At 40.0% G+C, this 18961-nt stretch overlaps 2 protein-coding genes across 13 annotated transcripts in view; both read right to left on the minus strand.

Moving 5' to 3' along the window:
- Window positions 1-18961, minus strand: part of LRCH3 (leucine rich repeats and calponin homology domain containing 3) — a 135794-nt gene that overhangs the window by 13624 nt on the left and 103209 nt on the right. For 5 of the 12 annotated variants that reach the window (XM_036018234.1, XM_028504635.2, XM_036018226.1 and 2 more), the window contains 2 exons: window positions 18472-18525; window positions 9072-9143 (listed from right to left, as the gene is read on the minus strand). The exons of 2 other annotated variants lie outside the window; for them this stretch is intronic. In XM_036018234.1, coding sequence (XP_035874127.1) covers window positions 9072-9143; window positions 18472-18525 — 126 coding nt within the window. The remainder of the gene's footprint in view (window positions 1-9071; window positions 9144-18471; window positions 18526-18961) is intronic. 5 more of the 12 variants (XM_028504636.2, XM_036018231.1, XM_036018229.1 and 2 more) reach the window with 2 other exon arrangements.
- Window positions 14538-15507, minus strand: LOC118498911 (60S ribosomal protein L35a-like). The gene has a single exon (XM_036018243.1). The coding sequence runs from the start codon at window positions 14930-14932 to the stop codon at window positions 14696-14698; it is 237 nt and encodes a 78-aa protein (XP_035874136.1). The 5' UTR covers window positions 14933-15507; the 3' UTR covers window positions 14538-14695.

Genomic DNA, 18961 nt, shown 5'->3' on the forward strand with positions numbered 1-18961 from the left:
GATGATTTAGCCTAATGTATTAATTCTGTATGTTTGTTCAAAGGCCAAATTTTTAATTTAATTCTACAGAACACAAGGTCTATGTACTGCAGCCTCTGAAGACAGTACTATTGTGTAACAGGCCTTTCCTGTGCTTGTAAAAAAGATCATCCTAAGGCAGAAAACTTTACTGGGAAATGTACAGGAAAGAATAAAATTTTATTTTACAATAGTTTATTTCTGGTATAATTTCTAAAGTATTCCTCCACCCTCCTCTGGAGAATAAAATTTAATGTGTTAAGAAAGAGTGATGAAGGTTTCTTCACTTCTCTTAGGAAATAAGGTGCTTAAACATTATAGATAGCTGTATTCCCAGACTAGTATTTGAGTCCAAGATGTTTTTAATTCATTGAACAAAGGAAGAAGAGCTAAGTAAACTGGTATAAAGTTTACCTTAAAAAAACAAAATGTAGTTAAGTTAATTTAAAAAGAAGCACCAGTTGGTTGGGTTAGAGATGCTGCAGACTTGGCAGGGGAACAGAATCAAGAAAAGCTGGAATAACAACAATTTTTCAGGTCTTACATCTAATTATACTCAAATATAACTTTATAATAACTATGACACATTCTTGAATTAACAAAATGACTCTAACACACACACACACACACACAATCTGCTTCCATGGTTTTTCTCTTTTCTGGTTTCAATATTTGTAGAAATCTTTTATACCTAATTGGAGATCAGTCTGATGAAATTTCTGACAGGGAATTTTAACCGCTAAAATGAATGAAGGAACGAAGGAAGCCATACTATTAAGTAAATTCTTGGATTGATCTGAAAGACAATTTTGTGGTAACTATTCCTTGGTTTGATAATCTTAGGTTGAGAATTATGACTTAAAGAGCAAGCTGCACCCTGGCTGGTGTCACTCAGTGGATTGAGCACTGGCCTGTGAACCAAAGGGTCACTGGTTCAATTCCCAGTCAGGGCACATGCCTGGGTTGCAGCCAGGTCCCTAGGGGAGGGTGCATGAGAGGCAACCACACATTGTTGTTTCTCTCCCTCTCTTTCTCCTACCCTTCCCCTCTCTCTAAAAATAATTAAATGAAATCTTAAAATAAAGAATAAAAAAAATAAATAGAGCAAGCTGCACTCTAGTGAGGCAATGTATTATTTCTTCATTAGTTAAAAAGACATGTGCATCAAGTCTACAGACAACAATAAACTAAATTTAGAATGTTGAGATGAAATGGAAATTTAAATAGATTTAAAAAACAACAGGAACTAGTGAAAGAAATGCAGAGGCAATGAGGCAAACCTGGATGTCTTCACAAGGAAAAGACTATCTTTCTTTTCTAAGAATAGGAGATAGGAAGGGGAATGCTAGTTAGCTAAACAAAGATCTGTTCCAGGACCAACAGCACAAATAGGGAAAACAGTGGAGATTATTCCAATATAAAGTAAGAATATTTTAAAAATATTTAAAAAGACTTAGTAGGAATTAGGCTAAGGAATAAAGGGCTTCTACAACCACATCAAAATTATACCTAAAATATAGAACTATCACTCAACAGTCAGAAATCAAGTGAAATGGAAGTCTGCCAACTATGGAATAAAAGACGACATCCAACCAGACTGGTAGAAGGGGCAGAAACGTGGAATGGGTGTCATATCCACATGTGGTGGATAAAAATTCAGCATGGGTATCTAGGGAGTAAGGAGTCCCAGCCCCACACCAGGCCCCCCAGCCCGGGGTTCCAGTGCCAGGAAGGTAATTCCCTGTAAGTTCTGGCTGCAAAGAACACTGGGGATTGAGTTGATGGAAGAAACTTCTAGACTCCCAAGCACTTCCCCTTCAATAACCCACACACAAACTTACTGAGACTTATTCCCTCTGAGCTCCAGTATCAAGGTAGCAGCTTTAAAGATACCAGTGGCAGACAGGGAGGAACTGAAGTGTCTGGGATCAAGGTGGGAGCTGGGGGGACAGCTTTCTCACAAAAAGAAAGGCCAGCAGAGGTCATTGTCCCTTTTCTAAGCTGTCCCTCACACAGAGCCATAGATCTGGCAGGTGTGGGCCATATCTGAGACTCCGTCAACCTGGCTAACACTGTTTGCCCTGCCCTGAAGATTCGCTGAGACTCTGTGTCACCCAAATTACAGGCGCACCCAGCTGTTAACCTTGACTTTTCTACATGAATGGCTGGTCTTGGCTCATGCTTCACAACTTCCTAAAGCTTATCAAAAAAGCAACAGCTGGCATCAATGAGCCCTCAGCCCCCTTACCTCTTCCTAAGTGGCCCCAGGCCTGGTACTAGCAGCAACCAGCCTAGATTCACAGCTTTGCTTCACCTGGAAATCTCCAAGCCCAGCACAAGTAGCAGCCATATCAGATTGCTTTATAGCTCATGCAGAGTGGCACCAGACAAAACACAAGAGGGGGCTGACCTTGGCTTGCACCACCTGGGGAAACCCCAGAGCCTGCACACCCGGTGGATAGCTATAGACTATGATGAGGCACCACCACCCTGCCCCTGCCTCTATGGAGGGTGGGGGTTGGTGATCAATGGTCACAGCCAGTCCTTCCAGCTGACTGGCCTGGGTAAATCCCTTCCACTGACCTGCTTTCAATAGTCAAGGCTCAACTACAAGAGGAGGATGTATTCAGCTCACATGAAGGGCATACCTTGGGTACCTACCTTGGGTGGTCTGGGAGGCTGTGCTACTGGACCCTACAGGACACCTACTATATGAGGCCTCGCTATGAGGACAGTAAGTCAAAACAGCTCCATCTAATACGTAGAACCAAACACAGGGAGGCTGCCAAAATGAGGAGACAAAAAAACATGGCCCAGATGAAAGAACAGATCAGAACTCCAGAAAAAGAACTAAATAAAAGGGAGATAAGCAGTCTATCAGATTCAGAGTTCAAAACACTGGTTATAAGGGTCTCAAGAAACTTAGTAAGAACCTCAACAGCATAAAAGAGATCCAGTCAGAAATGAAGGGTACACTAATTGAAATAAAGAACAATTTACAGGGAAACAACAATAAAGTGGATGAAGCCAAGACTCAAATCAGTGATTTGGAACATAAGGAAGAAAAAAAAAACAACCACCCAAAACAGCAAGAAGAAAGAAGAATTAAAAAAAAAATGAGGATAGACTGAGGAGCCTCTGGGACATCTTCAAATGTGCCAACACCGGAATCACAGGGGTGCCAGAAGAAGAGGAAGAGCAAGAAACTGAAAACTTACTTGAAAAAATTATGAAAGAACACTCCCCTGCATTTGTAAGGAAATAGACATGCAAGTCCAGGAAGCACAGACAGTCCCAAACAAGATGGATGCAAAGACACCCACTCCAAGACACATCATAATTTAAATGCCAAAAATTAAAGATAAAGAGAGAAACTTAAAAGCAGCAAGAAAAAAGCAGTTAATTCCCTACAGGGGAGTTTTCATAAGACTGTCGGCTGATTTCTCAAAAGAAACTTTGCGGGCTAGAAGGGATTGGCAAGAAATATTCAAAGTCATGAAAAGCAGGGACCTAGAGCCAAGATTACTCTACCCTGCAAAACTATCATTTAGAATTGAAGGGCAGATAAAGTGCATCCCTTCAAAAGAGAGAAACATCTAGGCATATGCTCTGACTGGGGATTGAGCCAGCAACCTTTAGCTTTGTAAGACAATGCCCAACCCACTGAGCCACATTGGTATGAACTATCTGTTCATTTTATTAGTATTTTTGTAGGAGGGTGCAGCCAGAGGGTCCCCAAAAGAAGGATTTGTAATGGGGTCCAGAAATCAAGGCGTCCAGGAAATATTAGAAAGATATATGGGATGTCCTCACCCTCCATCACAGGTGTGAGTTGGGGGAAGGGACAAATGGAGCAGGGCCATTGAGAGCTGTTTTGCATAGCAATAGCTTTGCAGCTAACCTCTGGCCTGGTCATTTAACACATCTATAACCTTTAACTAGTTGCATAGATATGTTAAATGGCTGTGCCATGCTCTGAGCCAGGGGGATGGAAGGAACTTCCCCCCAAGATGTAACTGGGAGGCAACCCCCCCTAGTTACAGCACCTGCGTGAGAGCTTGGAGATGACTGGCTCCATGACATGGAGCCACCCTTGCGCAGACTCATGGATGGCAGCCCAGTAAAGCTGGAAGGATAGTGAAACCCAGACTTGGCAGCCACTGGAGAGAGAACCAAGCAGTTTTGGCTGAGTAGAGACTTCTGCAGCCATGTAAGGAGGTAGCCATGTGGCTGTGGCAGTGGAAAGAGGATCATGCACTTTTGGCACAGGAGGACTCCCCTCCCCCCGCCCCGCAGGCCACCGCAGCCATGAAAAGAAACACGACGCGGCTTTAGCTGGAGATCCCGGCAACACAGCTGATGGTGCTGGGAACCAAGGGAGGCCTACCAGCTAAGATGGATTACTGGGAAGAACCGGGAGCTGCCTGAGCCATGGACTTCTATTTCTTTCCCTGAGATACGGTACCCCAGACTGGGCAAAGGGGGGAAGGAAGGACTGTGTGTGTTTGTGGGTGTTTTAAGGGACTTCGGGATTTTGACGAAGACATTAAGTCATTACTTTTAGTCTGTGTAACTTGAATAAATAACTCCTTTCTTTTTCACCAATCTCTAACACGGAGAGCTATAATTCTCTGGGGAAGGGAAAGGTGAACCTAGTACAGGGAGACCCCAGGAGAAGGAGTGGTAGCTTTAAAGTAATACAACTACTTGTACATGCTCAGTAAAGCCCACCAAAACTAGCCAGGAAGGACCTGCCCTATAAGAATACAGTCCCTCCAGCCCATGAGGTCCATCTCTGCTTGGAGTTGGCCTGCTCCCGTGTTCTCTTCTATGAACTCTGGGTGTTCGGTTCAATTCTTTGTCCCCATCACCAAGAACCTGGTTACCTGTGCCCACCTGTGACATTTTCTTTTCATAATAGATGCTTTTATTTTTATTTATTTATCTAAAAAGTTTTGATGAACTCTCTCACTTCATTTTTTTATGGTCGTTGCTTTGTGTCCTGGGAAAACACTGCCTATTCCAAGTCAAAGTTTTACAGCTTTAGTTTTACTTTGTTTTTAAACATACTATAAAAGTTAGCATAGACTTCCAGCCAAGATGGAAGCATAGATAGTCACACTGTGCCTTCTCACACAACCAAAAGAAGGACAACAACAAATTTGAAAACAAAAAACAACCAGAACTGACAGAAAATCGAACTGTATGGAAGTCTGACAACCAAGACTTAAAGAAGACACATTCATCCAGGCTGGTATGAGGAAGAAGACAGGGAGCCAAGTGGAGAGGACTCTTGGCCAGGCAGCAGCTGGCAGACAGGGAGAAGCAGTGGCTTGCACATGGGGCAGTCCCACATTCACATGAAGATAAACAAGGAGGAACAACTGGGGAGCCAGACAGACAGCAAAACCCAGGGTTCCAGAAAAGGGAAATAAAGCCTCAAAGCCTCTGACTGAAAACACCTGTGGGGGTTGAGGCTGTAGTGGGAGAAACTCCCAGCCTCACAGGAGAGTTCACTGGAGAGACCACAGGGTCTTAGAAGGTACACAAACCCACCCACATGGGAATCAGCACCAGAAGGGCCCAATTTGATTGTGGGTAGCAGGGGAAATGACTGAAAGCTGGCAGAGAGCAGAGCAAGCAGCATTGTTCCCTCTCAGACTGCTTCCCCACACACAGCATCACAACACAGAATGTGGGTTTCTCTGCCCTGGTGAACAGCTAAGGCTCTACCCCTTACTATGTAACAGGTGCTCTGGGCCTAAAAGCATGGCCCAAAGGAAAGAACAGATCAAAGCTCCGGAAAAAAATACAGCTAAGTGACAAAGAGACAGCCAACCTATCAGATGCACAATTCAAAACACTGGTAATCAGGATGCTCACAGAATTGGTTGAATATGGTTGCAAATTAGAGGAAAAAATGAAGGCTACGCTAAGTGAAATAAAGGCAACTATACCAGGAACCAACAGTGACAGAAAGGAAACCAGGACTCAGATCAACAGTTTGGAGCAGAAGGAAGACAGAAACATTCAACCAGAACATAATGAAGAAACAAGAATTGAAAAAAATGAGGAAAGGTTAGGAGCCTTCAGAACATCTTTAAACATTCTAACATCCGAATCACAGGGGTGTCAGAAGGAAAAGAGGAAGAACAATAAATTGAAAACTTATTTGAACTACAGTATACAGTTCACAAAATAGTGAAGGAGAAGTTCCCCAATCTGGCAAAAGAAAGAGACTTCTAAGAGGTCCAGGAAGCTCAGAGAGTCCCAAAGAAGTTGGACCCAAGGAGGGACACAGCAAGGCACATCATAATTACATTAGCCAAGATTAAAGATAAGGAGAGAATCTTAAAAGCAGCAAGAGAAAAGGAGAGAGTTACCTACAAAGGAAGGCTCATAAGACTGTCAGCTGATTTCTCAAAAGAGACCTTGCAGGCAACAAGGGGCTGTAAAGAAGTATTCAAAGTCATGAAAGGCAAGCACCTACATCCAAGATTACTGTATCCAGCAAACCTACCATTTAGAATGGAAAGGTAGATAAAGTGCTTCCCACACAAGAAAAAAATAAAGGACTTCATCATCATCAAGCCATTATTACATGAAATGTCAAGGGGACTTATTTAAGAAAAATAAGATTAAAACTATGAACAATAAATGGCAATAAACATGTTTCTGTCAACAACTGAATCTAAAGAACAAACTAAGCATAAAAGAAGAGACAAAATCATGGATATGGAGAGCATTTTGATGGTTGCCAGATGGGAAAGGGTGTGGAGGAATGGGTGAAGAGATGAGGAGATTAAGAAGTATAAGTAGGTAGTTACAGAACGGCCATGGGGATGTAAACTACAGTATAGGAAATAGAGTAGCCAAGGAACTTATATGCATGACCCATGGACATGAACAATGGTGTGGGGATTGCCTGAGGGACTGGGGCTAAGGTGGAATAATAAGGACAACTGCAATAATATAATCAATAAAATATACTTAAAAAAATTAAAAACAAAGTCAGAATAGAGACAACTTTTAAAATGATTTTTAAAATGTACTTTTATTAAAACTATAAATCTCATTGACTTGCATTCTAGGATACTAAAATAATTAGTTTAAATCACTTGCAAGCCATTGACTAAATTTGAGAACTATTGGAAAATGAAGAAAAAGGAAATTAATATGAAGTCAACTCTTATGACTTGTTAATCAACCAAAGAAATAAAATCATTCCTAAATATAGTGTATACCTGCTGTAAAGTATGTGGCATATCTACAAATAAATAATAAATCTTTTTAAACTAATCACTTGACAGTGTAGCAGGTCTGATAGAAAGGTAGACCACCACAGAATTTTCGGCTCATTCACATCTTGCCTTTCTTATCTATGATTCTTGGTAGAATAAGCCTCAATGCCCTAAGGTATCCATCGAATATAATGAATTTAATTTCTCTCCTCCACAATTAGAATGCTACTACTTACGTAACTTCGTTGAAGGAATTTTGAAAAAGTCCCTCAAATAATTTTCTGTGTTGCTGCTCAAATGAGGAACCTGGTGGAGGCAGACTAGCAAAGGGTTAACAAGAAGAGAATTATAAAGTTTCTTCATGAGTGATTCAGGTACCTGTAGCATCAGAGGGAAGGTTTTATCAAGTTTACAGATATTATAAGGCTGGGGTCAGCATTTAGAAGGACATGAAGTAGAATGTTAAGGTACTCTGGTAAATTAGAGAAGTAAAAGTGTTCAAGAGCAAAATTAAGTATTCTGGAAAACAAAACATACAAGATGTGGAAATTAACTTTCATTTAGGTGTATTACTAAAACATTTGAGAATTATACTAGACACAGAGCAAAATGAGTATCAAAACAGAGAAAGCCAATGTAATGCTTACTAGACATGTGAAAGACCCTTGTTTCATGCTCAGCACCAGGAGGGCTCTAATGATGGATACATTTGTAGTTGGGGACTGTGGAGCCAAAATGGGAGACAACTTGTGAAAGTTCCTAAAGAATGACAGGCTGAGAAAGACATGTAAAGGGATCAAAGTTTATTTAGGGAGAAGACAAGGGTAGCACTGTAATAGTTTTCAAATATGGTCCAGCACAAATAATGCCCCTCCTTTATTACAAAATCTTTTAATACAAAAGCTGCATGTAATTCTATAACATAACAATATCACAATTCAAACACATTATAGGATATTTCAGGTGAAACGTTCAAATTAAAACTATAAATTACTACATCCATATTATTACCCTACCAATCACACTCAAGCAGGCATTACTTCTGCTGGACCTATAGAATGATTCTTAACTACATAAAGACTGCTATTTACTAGAAAATCTCCACTCTGGAAAGAAAAGAAGAATCAAGTGTAAAACAAAGAGGAGACAGGGGTTAGAAATGGATAAGATCTTGACAGTGAGGACTATTAATCACTTCTTATGTATCATATGATAACACATGGAATTACCATCCCTAGAGGCCTTCAGAAAATAATATACTACAGGTACTTATTTAGGCTTCTACAGCATAAGATCTCTGGCACAACTATTTCAACTTCGCTGCTAATCACAAAAGCAGCCACAGATAATACATAAACAAGGGAATGACTGAGTATCCATAAAACTATTTACCAAAACAGATGTCCTAGGGGTCATAGCTTATTGACCCCAACTGTAGAGGGTGTTGGCAGTTTAAATAGTTTTGGAGACTAGGACTCAAAATATTTTACAGGTACATTAGACATCAAAGCCAAAATAAACTTACTCATGACAAAAGAATAACCATTGATAGGAAAATTAGAATGACATTTCAATTAGAATCAGAATATAAAGAATTAACACAGTCTTTATGATTATCTCTGGCATGATAAAACTTTCAAAAAATTTCAAGTGAATTAATGTTAAACTCAAACAGTTTTATAAGCTTAATGTATTTCAAGCAATCCTAGATTTCAGATGGCTTGCTATTGGACCAATCCACTGAAAAAGTTAAGACCTGCACTATGTAACCCCTCCCCAAAGTTTTTGGTGAGTTACAATAACAAAAGATACCTTAACAGGTGTGAAGGCAGACGAATGAGTCAGGGTAGCAGCACAGCCCACCTGATTCAACCCTGACAGCAACTACATTTCAAAAGAGAAAGAGAAGAAACAGAAGGCAGAATTTTTGTCAGCAAAACATCATGCAGGGAGGCAGGAAGATCTGGTTAGTAAAACTATAAAAGGAAAGGTCATTAACAAACTTTCAAATGGTTTACTAAGATATTAGGGCAGAGAGAATATTTGCGGGGGGGGGAACAGAATTTATAAAATAGTTTTCCACTTGTATAATTCAAACTATTTCAACACCTCATACCATATCAATAAATGAAAGACATGATGGTAAAAACAATCCTACGCAGAAATAAAACAAGAAACATCAATTTTTTGTTTTAATAAAATAGCCTTGAAACTAATGAGTCCCGTGCCGTTCCTATGACAAGAGAAAAAAATCCAGAGCTTGTTTATTTTTTTCATGTCGAACAGGCTTTTTAAAATTGATTATGCTATTACAGTTGTCCTGATTTTTTCCCCTTATGAATACCTCCCAGCACTCTCCACTCCCTCCAGCGATCCCCTCTGCTTAGTTCATGTCCATAGGTTCTGCATATAAGTTCTTTGGCAGCACCATTCCCATACTTGCTCTTCATCCCCTTGCCTATTCTGTAACTATCTATTTGTAATTCTTAATCCTGTCATCTTTTCCCCCCATTTCCCCAGACCACCCTTACCACTGGCCACCATCCCAATGTTCTCCACATCTATGACTGTTTCTGTTCCATTGTTTGCTTATACTTTTTAAAAATATATTTTGTTTATGCTATTACAGTTGTCCCATTTTTTTCCTCCCCTTTATTCTCCTCCACCAGGTACTTCCCATTCCCTCCAGCAATCTCCCCACTTAGTTCTTGTCTGCATATAAGGTCTTTGGCTACTCCATTTCCTACACTGTTCTTAATACCCCTCTGTCTATTCTGTACCTACCAACTTGTGTTCCTTAATCCCTGAAACTTTTCTCCCATTCTCCTTCTTCCCCTCCCAACTGATAACCCTCCAAATGATCTCCATATCTATGATTCTGTTTCTGTTCTGCTTGTTTTCTTAAGTTTGTTTCTTAGATTCAATTGTTGATACTTGTGAATTTGCCATTTTAATGTTCGTAGTTTTGATTTTCTTTTTCTTAAATATGTCACTTTAACCATTTCATATAATAATGGTTTAGTAATGATGAACTACTTTAGCGTTACTTTGTCTGGGAAGCACTTTGTCCTTTGATTTTAAATGACAGCTTTGCATGACTTGGAATATTTCTTGCCAATCCCTTCTAGCCCGCAAAGTTTCTTTTGAGAAATCAGCCAACAGTCTTATGGGAACTCCCCTGTAGGGAACTAACTGCTTTTTTCTTGCTGCTTAAGTTTCTCTCTTTAACTTTTGGCATTTAAATTATGATGTGTCTTGGAGTGGGTGTTTTTGCATCCATCTTGCTTGCGACTGTCTGTGCACCCTAGACTTGCATGTCTATTTCCTTCACCAAATACAGGGGAGTTTTCTTTCATTATTTTTTCAAGTAAGTTTTCAATTTCTTGCTCTTCCTCTTCTCCTTCTGGCACCCCTATGATTCCAGTGTTGGCACATTTCAAGATGTCCCAGAGGATCGCTTAGACTGTCCTCATTTTTTAAAAAGTTATTTTTTCTTCTTCTTGTTCTGATTGGTTTCTTTTTTCTTCCTTATATTCCAAATCATTGATTTGAGTCTTGGCCTCATCCACTTTATTGTTGTTTCCCTGTAAATTGTTCTTTATTTCACTTAGTGTATCCTTCATTGCCGCCTGGGTCTTTTTTACGCTGTTGAAGTACACCATGAGTTCCTTGAGTACCCTTATAATCAGTGTTTTGAACTGTGCATCTGAGAGGTTGCTTATCTCCATTTTGTTCATTTTTGGGACTTTTGTTCTTTCCTTTGGGCCATATTTCTCTCTTCATTTAGGCATCCTTCTTGTGTTAGTTGTATGGCTTATTGTAGAAAAGCGCACTGGTAATTTGCATGTGGCAGAGCCATAGGTAATCATCAGGGTGCGGCAAGCCGTGTCACCACTCTGTGGCTCTGTGTGGAGGAGGGCTCAGAGAGGGGACAATGCTGCTGCCTAGGCTCCGAAGTTTTGTCCAGCAGGAAACTGTCTCCTGAACTCCCCCTTATGCCAGTCACTGTAACTTCTCCAACATTACACTGCTGCCCTTAAAGCTCTTGCCCTGGTGTTGAACCTCAGAGGAAGTGAGTCTGCATTAAGTCCTAAGTCTGTTGCAGGCCCTATAGGAGGACAGTCCTGAGAATTCCCAAGTGTCTTCCACCATTCCAGTCCACACTGGTTTTTACAGCCAGACATTTATAAGGTCTTATATTCCTGATGCTGTAACTCTGGGCTGGGTAGTCTGGTGTGGGGCTGGGATCCCTTGCTCCTGAGGTATCCCTCCTGATTTTTTATCCACCACACATGGGTGTGAGACCAGTGTGTTTCACATCTCTGCACCTCTCTACATCTCTGTGTCTCCACCCCACAACCCATCTGGATGAATGTGGCTTCTTCAATTCCTTGGTTGTTAGACTTCCATAAACTCGATTTTATGATTCTGGGTGATATTTTAGTCTAGTAGTAATTTTTGCTGTAGTTGTGTGAGGAGGCAAGCTGTGTTTACCTATGCCTCCATCTTGACCAGACGTTTCTTAGGATATTTTTTTAAATTCTGTTGCTGATAAGTTATATATTTATTGCCCTTTTAATGTTCGTAATTTTGATCTTCTTTTTCTTAAATGCCTTCAACATTTCATATAATAATGGTTTGGTGATGATGAACTCCTTTAGCTTTAGCTTGTCTACGAAGCACTTTATCTACCCTTTGATTCTAAATGATAGCTTTGCTGGACATAGTAATCTGGGTTGTAGATTGTTTTGCATCACTTTGAATACTTCTTGCCAGCCCCTTCTTTCCTGCAAAGTTTATTTTGAGAAATCAGCTGACAGTCTGGTGGGAACTCCTTCATAGGTAACTAACTGCTTTTCTCTTGGTGCTTTTAAGGTTTTCTCTTTATCTTTAATCTTTGGCGTTTAGTTATGATGTTTCTTGGTGTGGTCCTCTTTACATCCATCTTTGTTTTGGACTCAAAAAGGTCATTTTAACTAAGTAGAACTAGTATGAAGAACAATTATTTTTTCAATATTAATCCAAATTCAATTTAATAGCTCTGATGTTAGAAGACAAAACATGAGAATTCTGCATCACCCCTTAGGGCATATTATTTTTGCCTCTGAGAAAGTCCAAATGACCTACAGGAGGTTAAGTAGAATTCTCCTTTTCCTTTATCCATTCATCAACCTGCATACAACTAGTTAGATATATTAGAGTAAGTATTAGTATTTGTTGTACACAATTCTGATTACAGATAAAAGCTGCACAAAACATGACAGTTTTTTTCATTTGGTGGGTAATGGAAATCAGAGAAGACAGGACTTTCACAAAGGGTGTTGGATAAGACTGTACCTATTAAAAGACAATAAAATGTCAACAGCTTAATGATAATAAAGGCTTTTTTAGTTAAATAATTTTGAGAAATTTAAGTTAGGGTCACAAATATATGAATCATGGGATAGATGAACAAAAACATGTGAGTGTTTAGAAAAAAGGTGTGTGGGTGGTCAATAAAATAAGTACAACTACTTTTAATGACAGATGACAGGCAGCAGTGTCTCCCCACACCCCCATGTGTGTAATATACACTGCACCATAACCTGCCTTAAGCCAGAAAAAACTGAAGAAATGTACCAAAGAGCAAGATGGTGACAGCAGCAATACAATGTGTATATGTTACCTGTTGAGATTTCCTGGGCCTCCTTATATTCAAATGTACTGCAATTACTGTCAACCTCAAATATAAAAAGGCTAAAAGCCACTATGTTGGCAAAGAAGGAAAAAGGAAGTGGACGGAAGAGAAAACAGGTAGAGATGGAATAAAGATGCAGGTGGGACATAAAAGAAAACCATAGAAACCTGAAGAGCAGCCCAAAGAAAATGTTAGAATAACTGATATTAAATATTACTAATACTTATTTTAAATTCTATATTTCAAGTTATTTAAATTTCAATAAATTTATCGTTGTAATCATTCAAATTCAACATTTACCTTGCCTTATCAGCAGACCTTTTCATCATGAAACAATTTAATGAGGATTATTAAATGCACAGCATTTACGGGTTCATTCAGGAAATACTTGTTGAGCATGTAATATATCCCAACAACTATGATATTGATTGAATATACACATGTAAATGCAAGAGAATATCCCTGGGCCCATGAAGCTTACAGTCTTGTAGTCTAATAAGGGAGAGATATATAATAACAAACACCTACCTAAAAGTAGTATAAAAATAATAGAGACATAAACTTGACTTGAGGGTGGAGAGTTGTAGAAAAGCCATTTTAAAGATGTCACATTTGAGCTGATACCAGATAGATGAGAAAGAATTAACCACAGGGTAAATGCTGGGAGGAAGAGGCATTCCAAGCAGAGGAAATAGCATTCCAAGCAGAGGAAATAGCATTCCAAGCAGAGGAAACAGCATTGCAAGGGTAGGTAGGAAAGGGCTTGCTAGATTTGAAAAGCTGGAAACTACTGGCATAGCATGAACACAGAGATGAGACAGACAGTAGTCAGGATATGCAAGAGTTACAGGCCATGTTAAGAAGTTTGGATTTTAGTCTAAGAAACTTGTAGGCCATATTAAGAAATATGGACTTAATCTCACTGTATGAAGCAACCGAAGAGTAATATTTTGGAAAGATCAAAGGTAGGATTTAAAATATGACTTTTTTGCAGTGTTGGCCACTAGTTTGCACTCAAAATATGTGACATGGACCTTGTATTTTTTTTCTTTTTACAAGAAGACAAATCCATTTTCTTTCTTAAAAATGTTATTTATTTTATTTTTTGAGAGTGGGAGGGAGAGAGGGAGAGAAACATCAATGTGTGGTTGTCTCTCAAGCACCCCCTACTGGGACCCTGACCTGTAACCCAGGCATGTGCCCTGACTGGGAATCGAATCGGCCACCCTTTGGTTCACCAGCCAGCACTATTTCTTTCTTTTTTTTTTTTTTAAAGATTTTATTTATTTATTTTTAGAGAGGGAAGAGAGGGAATGAGAGAGAGAGAGAGAGACAGAGAGAGAAACATCAATGTATAGTTGCTGGGGGCTGTGGCCCGCAACCCAGGCATGTGCCCTGACTGGGAATCGAACCTGTGATGCTTTGGTTCACAGCCCACGCTCAATCCACTGAGCTACGCCAGCCAGGGCTCTTTTTTAAATGTGTATTTATTTTTAGAGATAGGGAAAAGGAGGGAGAAAGAGAGGAAGAGAAACATCAATGAATGAGAGAAATATCAATCGGCTGCCTCCTGCGTGCCCCCAACTGGGGACCTGGCCTGCAACCCAGGCATGTGCCCTTACTGGGAATGGAACTCTCAGCCATTCAGTCTGCAGGCTGGTACTCAATCCACTGAGCCACAGTAGCCAGGGTTATTTAGTTTTCAATAAGTTTAAGTCCCTGAGAGGTACAGCATTATACAGATTCTGTGTCCAATGGCCTAAGCAGGAAAGGTGCTTTGGAATTTAGCATGAACCATGCCACTGTTTCCATGAGCAGAAGTTACCTTCTCCCAGACTACTCTGGTTTTGTTCGATTTGCTGCCAGGAGTCACTGTGCTGTTCTTTGCTGTGTATACATAAGCACATGCCTGACCTAAAGAGAATTCGGTTGCTCCTTGACCATTAACTCCTTTAATTTTAAGAAGAGCTGTGTGTTCCCTCTGGTCCAGAGACATCACTTATAGCCAGCAAAAATGGCCCTGGACCACAGTCTTCCAGACATATTTGCCATTATAGAAGTCCTGTTCCTAGCAGGCCCCCTCAGATTCCAAGATGGCAGAAAGAGTAAAGATCATCTAATTTAGGTGAGATATGAATACTGACAACTAAAGGACAAATGTATGTGTTTTGAAACAGCTGAAGGGGATTTTGTTGTTTTTCCAACTTCCACTTTTTTCTTGACATAAAAGTCTGGAAACTCAGACTTATATCACTTACTATACATGTTATTAAACCTCATCTTGGGTTTCCTAAATTGTTTTCAATTATAGTGTGGGAGGGAATACAGCGTGGTGTTTAATGAAGGTTTTCAAGTCAGCCAGATTGAGATTTAAACTTAGCCTGGTACTTAGCAGCTGTGACCTTGGACAAGTCACATTCTGGACAAGACATTCTGTGCCTCAGTAATCATCTGTAAAGCGGTGATAAGCTTCACCTTAACGTTGCTGTGAGGAGTAAATGAGATAACTCTGGTAAGGTGTCCAAATCATCACAGACACTCAGTATTTTTCTGCATTAATTTAAACTAGTCACCTCTGAGCTTCCGGCCAAGATAGAGGCATAGGTGCATGCACTGTACTTCCACGCACAACCAAAATAGGGAGGGACAACAACAATTTAGGAACAGAATAACATCCAGAAATGACAGAAAGCTGATCTGAACAGAAGTCGGACAACCAAGAAGTTGAATTAGACCTGTTCATCCAGACCAGTAGGAGGGGCGGACGCGAGCACCCAGGTGTGCAGAGAGCAGAGAGCAGTGGGGCATAAGGCAGCTGGGGTGCACAAGACCGCAGCGGGTGAACCCTGAGTGTGCAGGCGGCAGCTGGCAGACCCAGTGAGGCGGGGATTGTAAAGCAAGGCAGTGCACACAACCCAGGATCCCAGCACTGGGAAATAGAGCCTCGGAACACTGATTGAGGTCACCTGTGGGAGTTGAGGCGCATGGAGAGACCCCCAGCCTCACAGGGGAGGTTCTTGTAGGGTCCCATGGCGTGCACAAGCCCAACCACACTGGAACTGGCACCAGAGCGGCCCAGTTTGCTTGGGGTTAGCAGCAGAGGGGACTGAGGTCCCACGGAGAACAGACCAACGCCATTGTTCCCTCTCGACCCCACCCCCACATACAACGTCACAACTCACCAACTGAGGTGCCCTGCCCTGGTGAACACCTAAGGCTCCACCCCTTACTGTATGTAACAGGTGTGACCAGACCAAAAAAAAAAAAAAAAAAAAGAGAGAGAGAGAGAGAGATGGCTCAAACAGAAGAACAAACCAAAGCCCCAGAACCCATCATTTTAAGCAACCGAGAGATAGCCAACCTATCAGATGCACAGTTCAAAACACTGGTGATCAGGATGCTCACAGAATTGGTTGATTTTGGTTGCAAATTAGATGAACAAATGCAGGCTACAATAAGAGAAATGAAAGAAAATGCACAAGGAACCAATAGTGATGGGAAGGAAACTGGGACTCAAAACAATAGAGTGGACCAGAAGGAAGAAAGAAACAACCAGACAGGAAAGAATGAAGAAATAAGAATTCAAGAAACACACACACACACACACACACACACACACACACACACACGAGGAGAAGCTTAGAAACCTCCAGGACATCTTTAAACGTTCCAATGTCTGAATTATAGGGGTACCAGAAGGGGAAGAGGAAGAGCCAGAAATTGAAAACTTATTTGAACAAATAATAAAAGAGAACTTCCCCATTCTGGAGAAGGAAATAGACTTCCAAGAAGTCCAGGAAGCTCAGAGAGTCCCAAAGAAGTTGGACCCAAGGAGGAACACATCAAGGCACATCATAATTACATTAGCCAAGATTAAAATTAAAGACAGAATCCTAGAAGCAGCAAGAGATAAGGAGATAGGTACCTACAAAGGAGTTCCCATCAGACTGTCGGCTGATTTCTCAAAAGAGACCTTGCAGGCAAGAAGGGGCCTGGAAAGAAGTATTCCAAGTCATGAAGGCAAAGACCTATATCCAAGATTGCTCTATCCAGCAAAGCTACCAGTTAGAATGTAAGGGCAGATAAAGTGCTTCCCAGATAAGGTCAAGTTAAAGGAGTTCATCATCACCAAACCCTTATTATGTGAAATGTTAAAGGGACTTATCTAAGAAAAGAAGATAAAAAAAAACATGTATTGTAAAATGACAGCAAACTCACATTAACAACCACACCTAAAACAAAACCAAAAGAAACTAAGCAAACAACTAGAACAGGAACAGAACCACAGAAAGGGAGATCACATGGAGGGTTAGCAACAGGGGAGTGGGAGGAGGAGAGAGGAGGAAAAGGTACAGAGATAAGTAGCATAAATGGTAGGTAAAAAATAGACAGGGGGAGGGCAAGAATAGTATGGGAAATGTAGAAGTTAAAGAACTTATGACACATGGACATGAACTAAAGCAGGGGAATATGGGTGAGAGAGGGTGTACAGGGTGGGGGGGGAGTGAAGGGGGAAATGGGACGACTGTAATAGCATAATCAATAAAATATATTTTAAAAAAATTTAAACTAGTCGCTTCTCATGTCAATGAACTTCCCCTGAAACTCCAGAAGCTGCTGGCTACATTCACCTGTAAGACTGACCATTAAAATGTGCTTTTTCTACTTCAAAGGAAACGATCTCAGAACACATAGAAATTTGAACAGACAGTGGAAGTTTATGTAATAGGAATCTTATGCTTCAGTACACAGTTCATACAGAAGCACACAAAACGGAGGCAGTTACTAGCACATGAGAGAGGAGCTGACAGGGAGAGCAGACTTTTGAACTGCTAATTTTCAATACTAGAGGGAAAAAAATACAACATGATGGAAAAATTATGTAAATGGTTAGAATTACTTTTCAAGTCTGATAAAAGTAAAACTATTGATAAAGTTCTTGTGTTATACTGATTTTCAGCTGATAAACAGTGAATAAAAGTAAACCAGTGTTAAAAATGATCAGTGAATAGCATTCCAAAAGTTAATGTTTCCCAGAGTTTAAAAAAGGCATGGAGGGATAATCTTGAGATATAAGTCATTTTTTAAAGTTTAAGATTTTCAGTAGCTTTAGATGACAAAATAGGATGCCAAATACACAGCTGTATGATTAGCATCACAGAGTAAAGAAACCCATTTAACACATGCGACTCATTAGCTAAATTAATGATTAATAAAATAAGTGCACCTGGAATTAGAAATGACATGCAAAAACCTCCCAACACACATATAAAGCCAATATGGTTCTCAATGCAAATGTTTTACTTTTGAAAACATTAACAAAGATATTTCAGCCATAGCTGCAGAACACTGGGTCACTGCATAAATCATGATTAGAAATGTAGGAAAACAGTTCTAGCCATTTTGTAAACCATTTACCAATGATGCCCATCATGTTTTATGATATTTGGATCACTTCTGAATGAGAAATACAAAAGCTATTCTCCAATCTCTAGACACAGCAATTTAAAACTCCATTTTGTGCAAGGTTCTTACCACTAACAAGGCACTATCATCAGTGTGTTGAGACCTTCTGGATGGGAAGGGACACTGGAGAGGTGGAGAAAATGAAGCAATGTCAAAAATAAACTGCACACACATGACATAGTTCACAAATACACAAAGAGACATATTAAGACATACTTGTGAAGATGTTAACATACAGGACCACACTGAATATCATTTGGAATTCATATACCACAATAGCTAGTAAATTGGTTCTGAGTAATGATTTTCTTCCAAAGAGCTTGAACAATTTCAAATATGATCTTATTGCCTAAAAACTTTCTAAACCAAAGTGGAAAGAGGGATTAATTATTCTTTGTTCACAGAAGAGAAAGCCAGAATTTGTTATTTAGTGAGCCAATGACAAATAAAAACAATAAATTCAAGAGTCATGATTTCTAGTCTATGCATCTCTTTATTACCTTTCTCAGATAAAAACAAGAGTATAATTGAAAATTTTAGAATTGTTATTTTCCTGAGA

This window comes from Phyllostomus discolor, chromosome 2 (genome assembly GCF_004126475.2).
Source record: "Phyllostomus discolor isolate MPI-MPIP mPhyDis1 chromosome 2, mPhyDis1.pri.v3, whole genome shotgun sequence".
Lineage (NCBI taxonomy): Eukaryota > Metazoa > Chordata > Mammalia > Chiroptera > Phyllostomidae > Phyllostomus > Phyllostomus discolor.